At 44.5% G+C, this 20407-nt stretch overlaps 2 protein-coding genes across 4 annotated transcripts in view; one reads left to right on the top strand and one right to left on the bottom strand.

The window, feature by feature from the left end:
- The window catches only part of SEC22C (SEC22 homolog C, vesicle trafficking protein), a 29652-nt gene extending 21108 nt beyond the window's left edge, over positions 1-8544 (bottom strand). The window contains exon 1 of one of the 3 annotated variants that reach the window (XM_012460116.2): positions 8493-8544. The gene's annotated coding sequence lies outside the window, so the exon portion shown is untranslated. Of the gene's footprint in view, positions 1-7647; positions 7875-8168; positions 8291-8492 lie in introns of those variants that run through there. The other 2 variants (XM_012460115.2, XM_012460117.2) reach the window with 2 other exon arrangements.
- A 435-nt stretch (positions 8545-8979) lies between these two features.
- On the top strand, positions 8980-18593 carry SS18L2 (SS18 like 2). Its single transcript, XM_012460114.3, has 5 exons — positions 8980-9862; positions 14337-14500; positions 14683-14896; positions 15135-15211; positions 17976-18593. Exons 3-5 carry the CDS (start codon positions 14828-14830, stop codon positions 18061-18063), a joined length of 234 nt encoding a protein of 77 aa, XP_012315537.1. The 5' UTR covers positions 8980-9862; positions 14337-14500; positions 14683-14827; the 3' UTR covers positions 18064-18593.
- The last annotated feature ends 1814 nt before the right edge of the window (positions 18594-20407 follow it).

The raw sequence follows: 20407 nt of genomic DNA, 5'->3' as shown, positions 1-20407 counted from the left end.
GGCTATAGATCGAAACTGCATCTTAAAAAAAAAGAGAAAAACTGAGACCCGGTGTGGTGGCTTACATCTATAAACCTAATGCTTTGGGAGGCCAAGGCAAGAGGATCACTTGAGATCAGGAGTTTGAGACCAGCTTGGGCCACAAATGAGACTCCATCTGTATGAAAATTAATTAATTAAAGTAAAAAACACAATGGATGGGCTCGACAGAAATATGGACGGGGGAGAAGAATGAGTAAACATGAAGACGGAGCACAGACATTACTCAATCTCAATAATATGAGAGGAACTAGATTAAAAAATATTACACAGAGCCTTGAAGACCAGTGAGACTATAAAAAATGACCGAACATTCACGTCACTTGAGTCCTGGAGGATAAAAGGAAGAAAAGAGGGCTGAAAAAGTATTCAAAGAAATAATTTCTGCATATTTCCGAAACTGTGCAAAAGACATACACCCAAAGATTCAAGGAACTGAACAAATCTCAGAAAGGATAAACCCAAGAAACCCATGCCAGCACACCAAACAGCCCAACTTATGAAAACTGAAGACAAAGAAAAAATATAGAAAGCAGCAAGAGAAAAATAATACCTTACCTACAGGGGGAATACAGTTAAAATGATAGCACATTTCTCATAGAAACCATAGAGGCCAAAAGGAAGTGACATATTTTTCTTTTCTTTTTTTTTTTTTTTTGAGATGGAGTTTCGCTCTTGTTACCCAGGCTGGAGTGCAATGGTGCGATCTCAGCTCACTGCAACCTCCGCCTCCTGGGTTCAGGCAATTCTCCTGCCTCAGAGTCCTGAGTAGCTGGGATTACAGGCACGCGCCACCATACCCAGCTAATTTTTGTATTTTTAGTAGAGACAGGGTTTCACCATGTTGACCAGAATGGTCTCGATCTCTTGACCTCGTGATCCACCCGCCTCGGCCTCCCAAAGGGCTGGGATTACAGGCTTGAGACACCGCGCCCAGCCTAAAAGTAGCATATTTTTCAAGTACTAAAAGAACAGCACTGCCAACCCAGAATCCTGTATTCAGCAAAAATATCCTTCAAGCAGCCAAGTGCAGTGGCATGTCCCTGTAGTCCCAGCCACATTTCTTGAGCCCCAGGAGTTCAAGTCCAGCCTAGGCAACATAGCAAAACCTTGTCTCAAAAACAGAAAAGAAATAAAAGAAAAATCAAAGCACACTTAGATAAAGGAACATTAAAGGAATTTGTCAAGAATTTCTCTAAACAGAAAGGAAATGATAAAAAAAGAAATCTGGAACATCAGGAAGAAAGAAAGAACAATAGAAAGGGTTAAAAAAAACTATGAAAAATATGACAGATTATTCTCTCATGAGTTTTCTAAATTATGATTATGTTTGGTGATTGAAGCAATAATAATGTCTCGTGGTTCTCAACATATGTGAAGCAAATATTTAAGACAATTACAAATGGAAGGGTTCAAAGACATAAAAGGAGGTAAAGTTTCTATATTTCATTTGAAATAGCAAAACACTGACATTAGGAGACCATGATAAGTCATACACACCACACACACACACACACACACACACATACACACACTGAAAAATCTATACAAAGAGATATACTAAAAAACACTATAGATTATAAAATGATTTTTTTTGAGACAGGGTCTGTCACGCAGTCTGGAATGCAGTGGCACAATCATGTCTTGCTACAGCCTCAATCTCAAGTAATCCTTCTGCCCCAGCCTAAAGGCTTAAGTGCTCCTTCTGCCCCAGCCTCCCAAGTAGCTGGGACTACAGACATATACCACTACACTCAACTAATTTTTAAAGATATATTTTGGAGAGACAGAGTCTTGCTATGTTGCCATGCTGGTCTTGAATTTCTGGGCTCAAACAATCCTCCCATCTCAGCCTCCCAAAGTACTGGGATTACAGGCATGAGCCACTAGTGCCTGGCCTAAAATGGAATTATTTTAAAATGTTCAAATTACCCACAAGAAGTCAAGAAAAAGAAAATAAAGAAATAACAACAGCAACAACAAACAGAACAAATACAAAACAAAAAAGGGCAGACTTATTCCCTAATATATATCAATAATTACATTAAATGTAAATGGTCTAAATATGATAAGACAGAGACTGGCAGTAGATAAAACACATGACCCAATTATATACTATCTACATGAAATTCACTTCCAATATAACAATATAGGTAGGTTGAAAGTAAATGAACGGAAAAAATATGGCATGCAAACATGAATCAAAACAAAGCAAGAGTTATATTAACATCAGATAGACTTCAGAGCAAAGAAAATTTCCAGAAACAGAGAAGAATATTATATAATGATAAAAGAATAAGTCCACCAAGAAGGCATAATAATCCTAAATGTGTTTGCACCAAACTTCAAAGATGCAAATAAGTGAAACAAAAACTAATAAAGTGAAAGGAGGAATAGATAAATCCACAGTTATAGTTGGAGACTTCAACCATCTCTACCTCAAAAATTGATAGGACAAGTAAACAGAAATCAGCAAAGATTTTTACAAGAACTAAAAAACACTATCAACTAAAGGATATAATCATCATTTATAATATTCCATCCAACAACAGAATTCCTTTCAAGATCCTACAGAATAGGCTGGGCACAGTAGCTCACAACTGTAATCCCAGCCCTCTGGAAGGCCAAGGTGGGAGGACTGATGAGGACAGGAGTTTAAGTCAAGAAACCACAGAATATATACCAATATAGACCATATCCTGGGCTATAAAACCTCAATAAATTTAAAAAAATTCATACAGAGTGTGTGACCACAATGTAATCAAATTATAGTAACAGAAAAATAATGAACACCTCCAAACACTTGAAAATTAAACACACACTTTTAAGTAATCCATAGATTAAAAAGGAAATATCAAGGAAATTGTAAAAAATACACTGAATTGGACGAAAATGAAAATATATCAAAATTTGTGGCACACAGCGAAAGCAGTACTGAGAGGAAAATCTATAGCACTAAATGCTTACATTCAAAAAGAAGAAAAGTCTCAAAACAATAATTTAAGCTCACAAGTCAAGAAACTAGAAGAAGAGCAAAATAAACTCACAGCACAAAGAAGGAAGGAAATAATAGAGAAGAAATCAATGAAATTGAAAATTTTTAAAATAGAGAAAAATCAATGAAACAAAAAGCTGGCCCTTTGCACAGAGTGATACTCTGTCTCAAAAAAAATTATATTTCTATATACTAACAATGAACATATGGAAACCAAAACTAAAAATACCATTTATAATCACTTCAAAAAATGATCTCAATTAAGCTATAATTTTTAAAATAAAATACTTAGATGTAAATCTAACAAAACATACACAGAACTTGTATGCTGAAAACTACAAAACATTCCTGAAATCGAAGTGCTAAATCAATGGGGAGATATATCATGTTTTATGGATTCAAAGAGTCAACATAGCAAAGATGTCAATTCTCCCCCAAATTGATGTACATGTTTAATGCAACTACCAAAAAAATATAAGCAAGAGTTTGTGGATATAGATAAGATTAGTCTAAAATACATATGGAAAGGCAAAGAAACTAAAATAGCTAAAGCAATTCTGAAAAATAATAAAATAGGAAAAACCATGCTATCCTATTTCAAGTCTTATTATATAGTTATAATAATCAAGATTATATAGTATTGTCAGAGGAATAGATACAGATCAATAAAAACAGAATACAGAGCCAAAAATATACTTACAAAAGTACAACTGACTTTTTACAAAGCGCAAAAGTAACTGAAGAGAGGAAAGATACTCTTTTCTACAAACAGTGCTGGGGTGACATAAACCTCACATCTTACATAAAACTTAACTCAAGCTTTATCGTAGATTTAAATATGAAATATAAAACTGGAAGCAAACATAGGAGAAAATCCTCAGGACCTATGGTTTGGTGAGGAGCTCACAGATATGACACCAAAAGCATAATCCATAAAGATAACTCAGTCAACTGGACTTCAACAAAATTGAACACTGTTTCTCCACGAAAGCCCCTGTGAAGAGGTTGAAAAGACAAGCTAGAAATCGGGAGAAAATATTTATAAACCACATATCTGATAAGCAATTAAAACCTAGAATTTATAAAGAACTCTTGAAATTCAAGAGTGAAAAAAACACAATCCAATTTTAAAATGGGAAAAATATACAACAGACATTTTACCAAAGAGGATATACTGATGGCAAATTAGAGCATGAAAAGATATTGAGCTATTAGGAAAATGCAACTTGAGACTCCAATGAGATAATACTGCATACCCATCAGAATAGCTAAAATGATAAACAGTGACAATATCAAATGCTGGCAAGCATGGAGAGAAACTGAATCTCTCATGCATTACTGGACTGTAAAACGGTATACTCTAGAATAACAGTTTGGGCTGGGCATGGTGGCTCACGTCTATAATCCCAGCACTTTGGGAGGCCAAGGTGAGTTGATCGCCTGAGGTCAGGAGTTCAAGACTAGCCTCGCCAACATAGTGAAACCCCATTTCTACTAAAATTACAAAAATTAGTTGGGTTTGGTGGCAGGCACTTGTAATCCCAGCTACTTGGGAGGCTGAGACAGGAGAATCACTTGCACCAGGGAGGCGGAGGTTGCAGTGAGCCAAGACTGCACTATTACACTCCAGCCTGGGCAACAGAACGAGATTCCACCTCAAAAAAAAAGAAAACAGTTTTGCAGTTTCTATTGAAACTAAACATGCAATTACTGTACAATCTACCAATCATACTCCTGGCATTTATCCCAAAGAAACAAAAACTTACGTCCACACAAATACCTGTGTACAATTGCTGATTGAAGTTTGATTAATAACAACCAAACCTAGAAACAATCAAAATGTACTACAAATGGTGAATGGTTAAACAAACCACAGTATATTCATTCAATGGAATACTACTCAGCAAAGAGGAATAAACTATGGTACTGACACACAGAACAACGTGGATGGATCTCGAGTGCATTATGCTGACTGTAAAAAGCCAGTATCAAAAGCTTATATATTGTATGCATCCTTTCATGTAACATTCTTGAAATGACAAAATTATAGAAATGGAGAGCTGATACACAGTTGTCAGAGTTTAGGGATGGCAGAGGGGAGGGAATGGGTGTGACTATGAAGGAACAGCAAAAGGGAGATCTTTGTGGTGACGGACTAACTCTGTATCTTGATTGCAGTCTACACGTGATAAAGTGACAATACGACACACACGCAAACATACACACACACTTTATACCAATGTCAATTTCCTGGAGTTGCTATCATACTAGAGTTATATAATATGTAATCAATGGGGAAAACTGGGTGAAGCGTATGTGAAGCGTACATGAGGCTTCTCTATACTATTTTTGCAACTTCCTGATATCTTAAAAGCTAGAAAAAAAGTATTAACTTAAGACCCTCATGTATTGCTTTTTTTAAATTATGCTCATATTTTTTTGTTTAAATATCATTTTTAAATATCTCCACCAATAGAACAATAATCTTATCTGCTAATTAACTGTAACTCTGATGTTTTATACATGAACATTGAAGGGCATACTTTATAGTGAACAGCTCCTCAACTACATGACACTTCCAAACTGGAAGGTACTATAATCTCAGGACTCTAAAATAAAGCTGCTCAAAGATAACTAGTATTTAACTGAAAACAGGAGAGCAGGCTGAGCACGGTGGCTCACACCTGTCATCCCAGCACTTTGGGAGGCCGAGGTAGGAGGACTGCTTGAGTTCAAGAATTTAAGACCAGCCTGGGCAACACAATGACACTCATCTCTACAAGAAATAAAAATACAGATGCCAGGCATGGTAGTGCACACCTGCGGTCCCAGCTACTCAGGAGTCTGAGGTGGGAGGATCGCTTGAGCTCAGAAGGGCTGCGTGAGCTGTGACTGAATCACTGCACTCCAGCCTGGATAGCAAAGTGAGACCCTGTCTCAAAAACCAACAAAAAATCAATTCCACAAGGACAAAGGCAGCTTCAGAATGTTCGTATAGAGACACTAGAATGCCTTTCAGACCTTACGAGGTCCATCCGCAAGGACGTGGACGTCATAACCCACCACCTTGCCTGGCACGCATTAGGAAACACTCGGTAAACACTGCAAAGCAAATGAATGAGTGACCTGAGGGCTGCCTTATTGTTGTTCACTGAAACAAGACATGCAGGTTTACAGATCCCTTGCCATAATTCTGATCTATATTTTGAACACTCTTCTGCAATAAATCTGTACTTGGAAAGAAAAAAAGAAAATTTATATAGATGAAATTTGTCTAAAAATAGAGAATGAAGTAGTAATCAAATACACAGCATCCGTGTTACTAGGTTTTATAACAACATATTTTAATCTGCCTCCGTTATTTCCTAAATCCTCTTCCCAGCATCTGTTTATAAACTGCTCATGTCATAGATTATCCCTGTTCTATCAACAAAGACTCTGTGCCTATGCTGGAGGCTACTCTTCCTGTTTTTTCTTCCACCTTTTACCCTTAACCCCTCCTCAAATCCCTACCACATGCACTGAGAGAGAGAGGTTGTGAAAGAGAGAAAAAATAATAGAGAGATGACTGCACCTTGTAAAATAGGAATTTGGACAAAGGCTTCATTTGGCACACAAATATTCAAACACAAGCATTTACCATAAAGTATATACAGAATACAGAAGACTCAAATACACAATACAGAAGACAAAACTGAGTTGTGTCACCCTTACTGAATTCACCTTCAGCCACAGGACTTGAGAACTGTTTACCAAATTTGTAGAGTCTATTAAGGCTCCAAGTTGCTTGGGGATGGAGTGAAGGGGAGGGTAGAGATCAGTTTTGTCATTTGTTAGGAACTGAGAGGGGGAGGAAACTGAACTTGATAGTAACTTTCACACTGATAATGTTATTAAATGCTTGTAACTATAAGGTAGACATAATCTACACTGGATAAGTAGGAAAACTACAGCTCTAATGCTCAAGAGGTAGAGCCAGATTCAAACCCAGACTTCCTTACTTCAAATATTCTAAAGCCTACGATCTTTCCATCACATCCTGCTTCTATAAGTCCAACCTTTGGGATCACAGCTACTCCTTTTCTCTAAAATAATTTTTTTTTGTAAAAATAATTTCTTCTTCTTAGAACACTAATAAGGTAATCAGAGACCTGTTGGTAGAGGAAGGAGCCTGAGGTTACACTTGATACAACTGCCCTTTACCCACTGTATTGCCTTGAAGTCAGGTTGTCCTCTCTCTTACCATGTTACTTTTTGAATGTAGTTGACATCTAAGCTATTCTAAGAACAAAAAACACTGAGACTCCAAGAGAGCTTCTGTTGCAAATACAAACACTTAAATCAGAGCTATTAACAACATTGTCCAAAATGTACTTTCCAGAGGAAACTCTGTTTATTTAGTTCTATCTAGCAACGTTAAACCATTTCCAATTGCTTCCACTTTTCATTTTACTAAAATTACCTTTAGCAGGATCAACTCTTCTCTGCAAAATGTAATTAAATGTTACCCTATCTGTTGGTTCTGAGCTGCATTTTTTTCTGACCATGTCACAAATTTCACCAACTACTTTCCACCACTGGCAACAGCCTTACGTGGCTTTGATGCTACAAACCTCGTCTTCCCCCCGAGTGCTTTATCCTCCTGGCTCTGGAGGTCTACGTGTAAATCGGCAACGAACACACAACCTGTAACGGAACGTCCCGCGCCCAGCGCTCTGAAAGGCTGGCTCGGTGTATTCGGAATGTAACGGCTTAGATCGCGGGCACGCTACGGGAAGTTCGCTACCGAGACGCAAAACGCTCTGACGGGAGCTTCGCGGACAGTTAAACACACAGTCGTCCCCTGTCTCACTCCCCATCTCTTCCAACGGGGCGCCATCTGCCAGCCCAGGGTTCCTGCAGGCGCGTGCCTTGGGTGGCCCCAGGGCCCGGGGAGAGGCTGGCGGGAGAAAGCGGACGGAGGACTCCGGGGAGCCCAGCGAAGCCCCGCGGGGAGCCCCACCGACGAGGCCGGGCCTGGAGGCGGGGCGGGCCCTGCGCCGCCTCCACCTCTGGGCCCGCCCTGCGCCACACCCGACCCCGCCTGCTCTCGGCTAACGGGCAGCGGGACCCGCCTCCGCCCGCCAGCCCTCACCTCGCCCCGACGGCGGCCTTCGGAAGTCGGCGCCTGCCCGCTACCCGCCGCCTCCTCAGCAACCTCAGGCGACCGGGCGGACCCGGCCCAGGTCACCGGCGGCCCAGGCGCAGGTAGGCGGTGGTGCGCGTGCGCAAGCCTTGAGTCCCCATTGGCTGCTGCTAAGCGACGCCCGCACCCAAACCGACCAATCCCGGCGCGCCTCCGCGGCCCGGTCCCGGCGGAGGCGCGAATGTACTGGTTCTTAAAGGGCTGCGACCCAGAGAGACGGGGCGTGGCTGCGGCGCGCGCCTCCCAACTTTCCTCCCGCCTCCCGGCTCTCACCGCGGCGGTTTGAGGTAAAAGCCGGTAATCCTCACGTCCGGGGGTGAGAGGAGGCTTTGTGGTCTGAGCTCGATTCCTGCCGGGGTAGTAACCGGACTGACGTCGGGAGGCCGGGAGGTTCCGCGTGACAGAGCGACACGCCCGGGGCGTGGGTTCCGCGGTCTGCGCGTCTGGGCGGGAGGCCCGAGATGGGCAGACCAAAGAGCACGACCCGCTGCCAGCCTGGACGGGGCGCCAAAGTCCGGCCCAGGAGGACACACCCCAGGCTGGGGCGGAGGCACCGGGAGACGGATGACCGGCTGCACGGAGACGAGGCGGCAGAGTCCGTCCGCTTCTTCCTTTAGCAAGGATTGGGCGCCTGCTGTGTGCCAAGCGTTGTGGGAAAGCTGTGTTAGGAGGCGACGGGCGGGGAGAGCACCCTTCCGACAACCAAACACCTGTACAAATACCAGCTGCGCTTCGAGGCGGAGCAGGGGTTTGAGGGAATTTACAGACGCTTCTGGGCTGGCGTGGGGATCACAGGAGGCCGACTGGGCCAAGGGGAGAGACCAGCATGTATATGAGAACCCTGGAAGGCAGCAGAGCTCCTTGGAGGGATGAAAGGAAACCCAGAGAGGGGGAGTGCAGAGTCAGTGCCTAATAGGTACGGAATTTCAGCTGGAAAAGATGAAAGTTCTGGAAATGGATAGTAGGGATCACACAACATGAGTGTACCAAATGCCACAGATCTGCACACTTAAAAAGTGGTTGTGTACATTCTACCGCAAAAAGAAAAGAAACTCAGAGTTTAGAGAGTAAAGGACTGGAGTGAGATCCACGAGAGCGAACAGACGGGGCCGGACCATGTGGGGTCTTATGGCCATAGCGGCAGGTTTAGGACCATGCAACACTGATCACAACTGCATTTTATAAACCCACTGTAGCTGCTAAAGTACGTATCAAAATGGAGAAGTCTCAGCAAAGCTATGGTGGGACTGGCCTGGGAGCCAGTGCAGTCATCTAGGCAAGAGAGAATGGAACTGCAGTGTGGACTGGGGTGAGAGTAAAGAGAAAGAATCTAAGCAGGCTGCAGAGAAATGCAGGAGCAACAGCAACAGGACTTGGTGATGAGCTGGATGTGAAGGGGCAATGAAGTGGCTTCAAGCATGATGCCCCTGTTCAGCCTTGAATGAATGGACGGCTGGTGGAGGAATGCACAGATATGGAGAACACTGGAAGAGGAGAAAAGATTGATCATGAGCTCCAGCTTTGCCAAGTTGAATTTGAGGCAGCTCTGAGACTTTTGGTTAGGATGTTGCAATGATTAGTTTTAGGTGTCAACATGACTAGATTAAGGGATACTCAGATCGCTGGGAGAACATTATTTCTGGGTAAGTCTATGAGTGTGTTCCCAGAAGATATTGGCATTTGAATCAATGGACTGAGTAAGGAAGATCTGTCCTTATCCCATATGGCAGATAGAACAAAAAGGCAGAGGAAAGGCAAATTCTCTCTTCTGGAGCTGGGACACCCCTCTTCTGCCCTTGGCATCAGAACTCCAGGTTCCCCGAATCTCTGAACTCCAGGAGATTAGGTAGTGGAGTTCATCCATTTATTCATTTAGCAAGTATTGAGCCTTTGGACTCCAAGACTTGTACCAGTGGCTCCCCAGGTCTTCTCAGTGGCTTCTGTCTTCTCAGAATCTGCTTCTTGGCTCTAGGTGCCACTGGACACAATCTCAAAACCACACAGATCAGTGTTACACACATTGTCAACCTCAACTAGGACCTCAATACCCTTCAGCAGTCCTATTTGCCAAAGCAGCTCTCTCTCCAGCTCTCCCCCAAAATCAACTTCCAAATATCCGGCATGCTCCCCAGATCTCCTATTCTTCAACCCCCTCCCTGGCCCGCACCCTGCTTTCTCCGGAACCTCCATTACTGAAGAAAGAGCAACCATCTAAGTGACATCCCTCAGCTCCTGATGACTTCTCTCCCTCCAACTACCACCTTCTTTCCCCTCTCCCCTTTACAACCAAACCTCATGGAAAGAGTGGTCCGTATTTCAACACTCCATTGCTTCACCTTCCCCTTTCATCATTTCTCAGTCCCCAGCAGTTCTGATATCTGCTTCACCACATCACTGAACATGCCCTCATCAAAGGCATCAAAGACCTAGTCTTTATCTTCCTGGTTCTTTTTTTATTTTGAGACAGAGTCTTGCTCTGTTACCCAGGTTGGCAATGGCGCTGAGGCTTACTGCAACCTCCGCCTCTTGGGTTCAAGTGATCCTCCAGCTTCAGCCTCCTATGCCACCACGCCTAGCTAATTTTAGTATTTTTAGTAGAGACAGGGTTTCATCATGTTAGCCAGGCTGGTCTCGAACTCCTGACCTCAAGTGATCTGCCTCAGCCTCCCAAAGTGCTGGGATTACAGGCATGAACCACTGCGCCCGGCCTTTCCTTGACCTTTCAACAGCATTTGTCATTGCTGTCCTGTATGTCCTTTTCAGTCACTGTTTAAAAAAAAACTGGCATAACCCCCACCTCCTGGTTTTCTTCTTCCTATATCTCTAGTCTCTTTCCTCGGTCTCCACTGCAGCTTCTTTTCCTCTGCCATAAGAGAAACTATCACATTCTCCTAAGAAGTCTTATCCACTGCATAGTTCCAGTCAGTTTCTACAGGTGTTTTCTCAAAGCTGTATCTCCTACCTAGCCCTTGTCCCTGAGTTTCAGCCCCAGCCACAAACCTGAACATCATTTGACATCATCTCCTCACACTGTACATTTCCACAACTGAATTTATCACCTTCATTTCCAGTCCAGTATCTCCCCACTGTTCCCTGCCTCCATAATGTAAGGAACCCGCCCCCACACCCCACCCGTGGGTACCCCGAGTTCAGTGACAACAAAGGAATGAGAAAAAGATTCAGAATGAAAGTGGGACCAGAGGACCATCACTTGTAATGGAGGCAGTGAAGGCCCCGAGCTTAGGTTCCCCAGAGTATTTATTGGTTACAATCACTTTGAGCAGTCAGCAGATGGTGGGGTGAAGGTGAGGTGATGGTGGGGAGGGAGTGGTGTGATTGTGGAGCATTCTTCGGTGAACTGGAACTGGCGGGTCATTCTAAAGATTGCTAGCAGTGGCGGCTTTGTGAGTTTCTTTGAAAAGCAGAAGCATGTGGTTATTATCTATGGATTGTATTCTAGGCGCAGCTGGAGGAAGTGAGTCTCACAAGGAGCCTACAAGTCTGGTTACTTTGCTATGCTACAAAAAGGGTTTTAAGTCCTTGAGCATGTTATGCACTGTAACAGAGTCAGGTCACTCTGCAGCTGGAACTTGAAGGCTTAATTTGCCTCCCCAGAGGCCTGACGCAGTTTGCCAAGATTTATTGTTGAAATCTTGAAACCATTTTCTGTGGCACTCTGTAAGCCCTTCCTCCATTGCCGTTTCCCCCAGCACATAAGTGGTATCACCAGTTTCTCAGTTGCTTAAGCCAGAACCCCAGAGGGCATCCCTAATTTCCGTTTTCTTTCCCTCCCCACTCAATCACTAACACCTGCCAAGTCTACTTCTGATGTCTCTCATACGCACACGTTTTCTCTTTGCTCCCACTGTCTCTGGCCTGCGCGCTTGTAGCAGCCTTGTCACTGTTCTTTTTGTTTCTCGTCTGGCCGTCTTCCCTAACTTTCACCATGCTACAGCCAATAAAATTCTAAACGCATCTCAGGCTTCATCATTCTTCTCCCTAAAACCATCCATGGCTCCCACTGCTCCTAGGAGAGTCCAGAATCTGTGTCCTGCTTAAGCTCCACCTCGCGTTTATATGGCCTTTATAAACCTTTTCTTCTGGAGGGCTTTCCCTGTATGCTGGAACAGGTTGGTCCCCTATGCCTGCCTCACCCTACACCATCTCATTATTTTTTTACCTGATAGAAACTTTAATGATGTTTTAAAAAAAATCAAATCCTTATATAAACTTCACTCAAAACCTTCACTTTAGGCCGGCCTCGGTGGCTCACACCAGTAGTCTCAGCACTTTGGGAGCCCAAGGCAGGTGAATCACCTGAGGTCAGGAGTTCAAGACCAGCTTGACCAACATGATGAAACCCCATCTCTACTAAAAATACAAAATTAGCTGAGCGTGGTGGTGCATGCCTGTAATCCCAGCTACTTGGGACGCTGATGCAGAATTGCTTGAACCCAGGAGATGGAGGCTGCAGTGAGCTGAGACTGCACCATTGCCCTCCAGCCTGGGCGACAAGAATGGAACTCTATCTCAAAAACAAAAGCAACAACAATAACACAAAACCCTTCACTTTATTCCTCAAACATGTATGTCCCAGTTCCCACCATTTCAGAGCCATAAACATAAAGCCCAGAGATGAGATACTTAAAAACAATACCCAGGACAGATCTTTGTGTGTCTATATACATACCATATGTAGCATTATGTTACGTAGTATTACCTAAGTTACATGAAATTTTGCATAAGATTTGTAAGCAAGTCACTTAAACTTTATGAACAAAAAGATGGGTCTGGCACGGTGGCTCATGCCCATAATCCCAGGCAAGCTTTCAGAGGTGGGAGGATTGTTGTCTGGGCCATCTCATGCTACTGTCATTCCTCACTTGTCTAAACAGGAATAGGGCTGAGTGGAACTAGGCAAGACCTGCATCCCATCAAAAAGCTCCTGACGGTTTTTTATCTGCCCACTCTGTTTCTCTGAGAGCTTTGGGGGATTTTCCAGAGGAGGAAGCCTGCTGTGGAGTTAACAGTACAGGCTTAGTAACCAGCAGGCCCTGAGTCCACCCCAGCTCAGGTGTTACCTCACTTCTCTCACCGGGTTTACCTCTCTGTGAAATGGGACGAAAGCTGCCTTTTCACAGGTTTGAATAAAGGAATTGTGGAGAGAAAGCCCAGCAAAGCAGATGACCTTGCTAAGGGTCAGGGCCACTACTCAGGGAAATAAAGCTCTAGGGAGCCCCCCTTTTTAGGAGTGCAGGCTCCCAAGATCTCCCTCCTAAATGAAGTGGCCGCTGTTCACTTCATGGAAAACGAATCTTGTTACCACATCCACCACGGATGGCTAGAGAGCAGAGAGCGCAGGAGCATTACCGCCGAGCATTCCACTCCATCAGAGCAGCTGGGGCATTAGATTCTCACAGGAGCGTGAACCCTCTTGTGCACGCACTTCGCAGTGATCTAGGTTGCCTGCTGCTAATAAGAATCTAATGCCTGCAGATGTGAAGTAAAACAGTTTCGTACCAAAACCATCCCCACCCCCGTGGAAGACAATTTGTCTTCCACGAAACCGGTGCCAAAAAGGCTAGGGACCGCTGGTCTAGAAGACTACAAGCAGCTCTGTTGTAGCGGTAACCAGGAGTTATTGTGTGGCGAGGGTGTGTCCAGCTTCCTCTTTGCATCTTGAAACAAACCACCTTTGCAGTATGTGCGCGGGTTGTTAAGGGTGGGAGTTCTCTTTTTTTTTAATTTTTTTTTTTTTTTTTAAGATGGGGTTTCACCACGTTGGTCAGGCTGGTCTTGAACTCCCGACCTCAGGTGATCCGCCCACCTTGGCCTCCAAAGTGCTTGGATTACAGGCGTGAGCCAACCGCGCCTGGCCAAGGGTGGGAGTTCTAAAGCCAGACTGCCGATATCCAGAGACTGGCTTTGCTAAGGGGCCTTGGACAAGTTACTTAACCTGTTTCCTCATCTGTAAAATGGAGAAAATGCCTGTGCTTTTCAGGGTTGTCAACCTAATAAGCATTATTACTGCCCCAGATACGTCTAGGCTATGTGGGAAAACGCGAATTTCTCCTTCAGCAAAGAGTAAAGCTAATAAGAGTTTTCCTGGCCCTGCAGGTTTGGCCTGGGAGGAGACATGCTCCAGACGCAGGCCCGGAGGCACCGGAGTGAGGTCGAGAGGGCAGCGGATCTGAAACCATGTATCTGGGATCCAGACGCTGTGTGACGCCGAGCAAGCTGCTCCTGCAGATAAATTCAGCATTAACAGCCTAATACTGGAGGTGCTGACGCCGGCTAGATCAGTACACCCAGCCCCGATCCACGTTTAGCTCTCCAGACTGCGCAAGCGCAAAGGATGCGCAAACGGCTCCGGCGTTCTGGGGGCGGGGCCCGGGGAAGGCGCAGAGTATCGCTCTTGCGCGTCCAATTACAAATGACGTCCCTTCTGTCCCCCACCCTGTAGGCGGGAGCATCCAATCAACGTCGAGAGCATAGCCCCCCCTCCCCCCACCTATCACGGGTCCCCGCGCCGGAAGTATTGTGTCTGAAGCTGCTGATTGGCTCCGGCGGAGAAGCTTGGTGGTCCCTGGTTCCGGAGCTTCCTCGGGATGTCGGTGGCCTTCGTCCCCGACTGGCTGAGGGGCAAGGCGGAAGTCAATCAAGAGACTATCCAGCGGGTGAGCACCCACGCGGGCGTTGGGAAGGAGCTGGGAGGCCGAGGGGCTGCGGGGTGCGAGAAGCACCCCGTAGTGCGCGACCTCAGCGGAGACTTGCAGTCTGTGAAGGGTGCTGACCAGCCGGGGTACGGAGTGAGATGGGCACGACGTCAGCGCGGCGCCGGGGCAGGACAGCCCGGCGCGGGGTCGGTCCCCGCGGTCCTGGCGCCTCACTGCCCTTCTTTCGCTGGCCTTTCAGCTCCTTGAGGAGAATGACCAGCTGATCCGCTGTATTGTGGAGTATCAGAACAAGGGCCGGGCGAACGAGTGCGTCCAGTAAGTGTCCCCATCTCGGTGCCCCGGCCTGTGGGGGAGGGCAAGCCTGTGTGATGCGGCGCGGTCTCGAGCGGGAGCAGTTAAGCGCCTCTTCCGCTTGAGGAAAGACAGCCTCAAAGAGTTTAGGGCCACGCAACGAGTACACTGTGGAGCCTGGAGTCAGACGCGGCTCCTTCTTCAAAACGCGAATTATTCTCACTGCAAAGCCTCGTTCACTCAGAGCGATGCCAGCTGATGACAACGGGGATGGGGCTGGGAGCACACAGGAAACTAGGCTCAGGAGATCAGAGCCGTGGCGCCTTTCTCATCTTAGATCCCCGCCTCATCCTTTTTTTGTTGAGTGAAGGGGTCAGACGGTTTTGCTAAGCTCCCTCACATTTCCAACTTGCTGTCAGTCTGTTAGTGACACACACAAAGACAGACAAAGAATTTCCAAGTTAAGCCAAAGGTATATTCTGCATAATAATTCAATGCACTCCATAAGCAGATACCAACATGAGAAAAATAGAGTCCGAGTTTCTTTTCCAAACCTATCTAGTCCAGGAATTATGCCCATTTCTTTCTTTCCTTTTTGGGGCACAGTCTCCTTCTGTTGCCCAGGCTGGAGTGATCTGGGCTCTAAGCAACCTCTGTCTCCCAGGTTCAAGCAATTCTCCTGGCACAGCCTCCCGAGTAGCTGGGACTACAGGTGCCCACCACCACGCCCAGCTAATTTTTGTGTTTTTAGTAGAGACGGGGTTTCGCCGTGTTGGCCAGACTGGTCTCAAACTCCTGACCTCAGATGATCCTCCCGCCTCGGCCTCCCAAAGTGCTGGGATTACAGGCATGAGCCACCATGCCCAGCCTTATGCCCATTTCTTATGGAAAAATATATTATTTCATTGTTACTAATGTTTCACAATCCCTACCCCCTAGAAAAATTACCTACAGTCCCTCACTGAATACCTCAGTAGAACAGTAGAGATACCGATTTTGGGGTAAATCTTTACATCTGACTCTTCCATTTGGTAATTTGGTTTTTAAAAGTTTACAGTAAACACCTTCTCCTTTTTCTATATGAAAAATGGTTGCAAAACGTTTCATTTCGTACAGTCGTTCCTAACCCAAGGGTAAAAAAGTTGTCAAAATCTCCTAGTGGGGTTTTTCACATTGCACAGACCATGCTTTCTGACCTCTTGTCTGATTTATCTTTCTGGGTGAAGAACTCTATACCCTGTAAGCTTACGTTGATCATGAAAATGTTTTGTCCCTTCTTGAAGTTGTCAAACAGACATTTTATAAGTACAGTTGACCCTCTATATCCAAGGGTTCTGCATTGCATTTGAAAAATACTGGGGAACATAAAACAATAAAAAATAGCAGTACAACAGTAAAACACAACACAGTATAACATTATTTATATGGCATTTAAATTGTATTAGGTATTATAAGCAATCTAGACATTATTTAAAGTATACAAGCCAGGTGTGGTGGCTCATCCTGTAATCCCATGCCTTTGGGTGGCCAAGGCGGGCAGATCATCTGAGGCCAGGAGTTCAAGACCAGTCTGGCCAACATGACCAAACTCTGTCTCTACTAAAAGTACAAAAATTAGCCAGGTGTGGTGGCACGTGCCTGTAATCCCAGCTACTCGGGAGGCCAATGCAGGAGAATTGCTTTAACCTCAGAGGCGGAGGTTGCAGTGAGCCAAGATGACACCACCACACTCTAGCCTAGGAGACAGAGCAAGAATCCCTCTCAATCAATCAATCAATCAATATAAAAATGAAGTATATGATAAGGGAGATGTGTGTAGGTTATATACAAATACTATGTCATTTTACATAAGGGACTTGAGCCTGAGCATCCTTGGATTTCAGTATCTAAGGGGAGGTGTCCTGGAGCCACTTCCCTGTGGATACCAAGCGACAACCATACTCCTGGTACCAGGCACTGTTTCAGACACTGGGAAATCCATAGTAAAACAGATACCAGCTCTGCACTCATGGAGCTGACATTGTAGACTCTAGAATCTATAAGGAAGTGTATAATTAGGCACATAATAATAGGTGCTTTGAATAAGGATGAAGCAGAGTAAGTGGGGGGAGGAGTGCTATTTTATACATGACATGTCTCATAAGGTGATATTTGCGTAGAGACCTGAGGTAAGGGAGCCAGCTATGCAGTAGTAAGGCATAGTGAGATAAGTAAGGCAGCAAAGCATCAGAAGGAAAAGCTCCCTAGTAGAAGTGTGCTGGATATTTCCAAGTCACAGCAAGGAGGCCACTGTGGGCCAGTATTCAGTGAACAAAGTTATAGCCCTAAGAGGAGATCAGAGGGGAACTGGAGACCCCAGTCATGTAGGGCCTTGTTAGGACACAGGAACGGCTCACCTTTACTCTGAATCAGATGGGAGCCTTTGGAAGGTTTTAAATAGAGATATAACATGATCTTGATTTAAATTGTACAGCGCTCTCTCAGGCTGTCGTGTGGAGAATAAAGTAGGTGTGCGAAGGTAGATCAGGCAGACTAGGTGGCTCCCGCAACAGTCCAAGCAAGAAATGATGGTGGCTCGGCTTCGAGAGGTAGCCGTGACGGTGATCAGTGAAAATGGGTGAGAATCCGACTATATTTTCCTTAAATACGTTAAACCAGAAGGTTGGTAACATGGAATCATCCGATCAGTGGATGAGCCATTCCACTAGAGTGGGTAAATTATTTTCCAGTTTTTTGTTCATGGTCAGTAAAAACAAGCTTCTGATTTCTGCCCGTTTTTTGCCCATAGGTACCAGCATGTGTTACATAGAAATCTCATTTATTTGGCTACCATCGCAGATGCCAGCCCAACCAGTACTTCAAAAGCAATGGAATAATCTTTCAAAAGCAATTGAATAATCTTCCAGTTGGCTGTCATGAGGAGTAATTAAGTGCAATCCATCTCTTACAAAATAGAGACAGGATCTTTACCAACTTAACTGGTTAAAACATGAATGAAACCTCTGTGGCTCTTTCAAAAAATGTGAAAATGTGAAGAAAGCTACTAACTTAACTGTATTCTCAATGTAAATTATTTTTTTCTTTTCATGGTGAGCTTACCGTTCAATTTTTTTTTAAATAATTAAGCGAATCCCTCAATAAGTTTAGCCCAGGGGTCTTGTTTCCTGAACTTGGAGCAAGTTTGGATAACACAGACATCACTGGGATGTTTGAGTCTACTTTTTAGTTTCAACCTCAAGAGAAAACTGAGTAGGTTTTGGGCAGGAATTGGTGAGACTCCTAACTTGAGACCTTGCTAGATGGACATGTGACTGTGTGCTCCTTCCTACCAGTCTGTAAATGTGGTCCCCCGACTGCTGTTTTCAGATTGCTTTGAAATAAAGCTTACTTTTCTATAAAATACTGATATGGAGGTATAGAAGTTTTCATGTAATAAGTATTCCATTTGGTTTTCCAGAAGAGCTATGAGGACTTGACTGTAAGGTATGTAACAACAGCATTTGATCATGGCCAACAAAGTGAATAGTGATTCCTAATTACTCCCTAACACCATCTGACAATAGATGCTGATTAATTTCCTTCAGTTATCAGATTATGTCTTTTTGTTGATTTGTCGGAAACAGAATCCAAACAAGATTCACATATTGTATTTTGTGGATGTCCCTTTAAGTCACTTAAAGAAGCTGGTAAGTATTTGCCTTTGATCACGTAAGGAGTGACCTGATATTTTGTCAAGTTCCCAACAGGCTTTCACTTAAATTATGATCCACCCAGCTTTGATCAGGTAATTCATTAGGGATTGCATAATGAGGATTTTCCAATTTATTGTTCTTTCTGACTTTATTGGCTGTTTTCTATTAAAAACTTACACTCTTGGAGACTTATCTGAATGATGAGGCAAAGAGATTCTTCTAAGTATATCCAAAATTAGAAGCTCATGTCCCTGTTCCTTTTTTTGGAGTCAAGGATTACAACTAGGGTAACTGTAAAATATATGTAAATAGTGAAGAGATAACTCTTTTTGAATCCCAGCTCTATCCCTTAACCTCTGAAAGCTGTTTCCTCACCTGTAAAGTGAGGATAATAAAAATAGCATTTGCCTCCTGAGGTTGGGAGGTTGAGGTAATGTGGTTGAGAACTAGGCACATGTTTATCTATGTTAGCGCTGACGTGTCATCCGAGGTGAGGGCGCTGGCTCTTTTTTTTTTTTTTCTGAAACGGAGTCTCGCTCTGTAGCCCAGACAAGTGCAGTGGTGCCATCTCGGCTCACTGCAGCCTCCACGTCCCAGGTTCAAGTGATTCTCCTGCCTCAGCCTGCCCAGTAGCTGGGACTACAGGCACATGCCACTGTGCCTGGCTAATTTTTTTTAAAACAGAAGTGCTTTAAAGAGAATTGCAACAGGATGACATGCTGAAGAGTGTCTGTGTGACTACTTCAGATTACAGAGTAAGGGATGGCCTGAGGAGGGAACACTGCAGCTGAGATATGAACAACAAGGAACCTGACACGTGACCATCAAGGGACCCAGCCATGCAGGCAGAGGCAAGAGCTAAGCAAATATCCTTCATTCCAACTGTTTTTAAATCTCTTGAGTCCATTTATAGAGCAATGTTCACCTATGTGGTCATCAATTCAATTATAACATGAGTCCTCATTTGACCAGGCCTGAGCTTGGCTCTACAGTGAGGAAAATGAGGAGGGAGGGCACTGGGCCCTACTTTCAGGAAGCTCCTAAGCCCGGCAAGATAAAAAAAGACTCACGCCCTGGCACAGACCAGGGCACCATGCAAGCCGAAGAAATGCCTGAGCCATCACCCAGATGTGGAGGCTGCAGGGATTCCATGTAGAAATTATCAAGAGCTTCTTGTAGGTCAGAAAACGTCTACGTTTCTCCATTCCTGAGCACTCCCTTGTTTTTAAACAAAAAACGACTTGCCAGTTGAAGAAGCTGTCAGCATTCTACTCTCATTTTTCGAACTTTAACTTAATTGAACTTTAATCCTCTAACTGTGCTCCAGCTGACTCCCAACTGTCCATATTGTATCTCTATTCCGAGGACATTTTTCTAAAACTGGAAGTCTGCTTTGCCCAGGCGTAGCAGGCCAGAAGAACCTAAGGATTATCACCCCGGGGAGCAGCTCCCAACCAGGGACTCTTGAGACAGCCTCAGGTGGGATAATCCTGAGCTGTGTCTTCTGTATGTCTCCAGCAGGATTAAG

This window comes from Aotus nancymaae, unplaced genomic scaffold, assembly GCF_030222135.1.
Source record: "Aotus nancymaae isolate 86718 unplaced genomic scaffold, 86718_ANA_hifiasm-v0.15.2.pri h1tg000038l, whole genome shotgun sequence".
NCBI classification, from domain to species: Eukaryota; Metazoa; Chordata; class Mammalia; order Primates; family Aotidae; genus Aotus; species Aotus nancymaae.
This window is presented reverse-complemented; position numbering and strand designations above follow the sequence as displayed.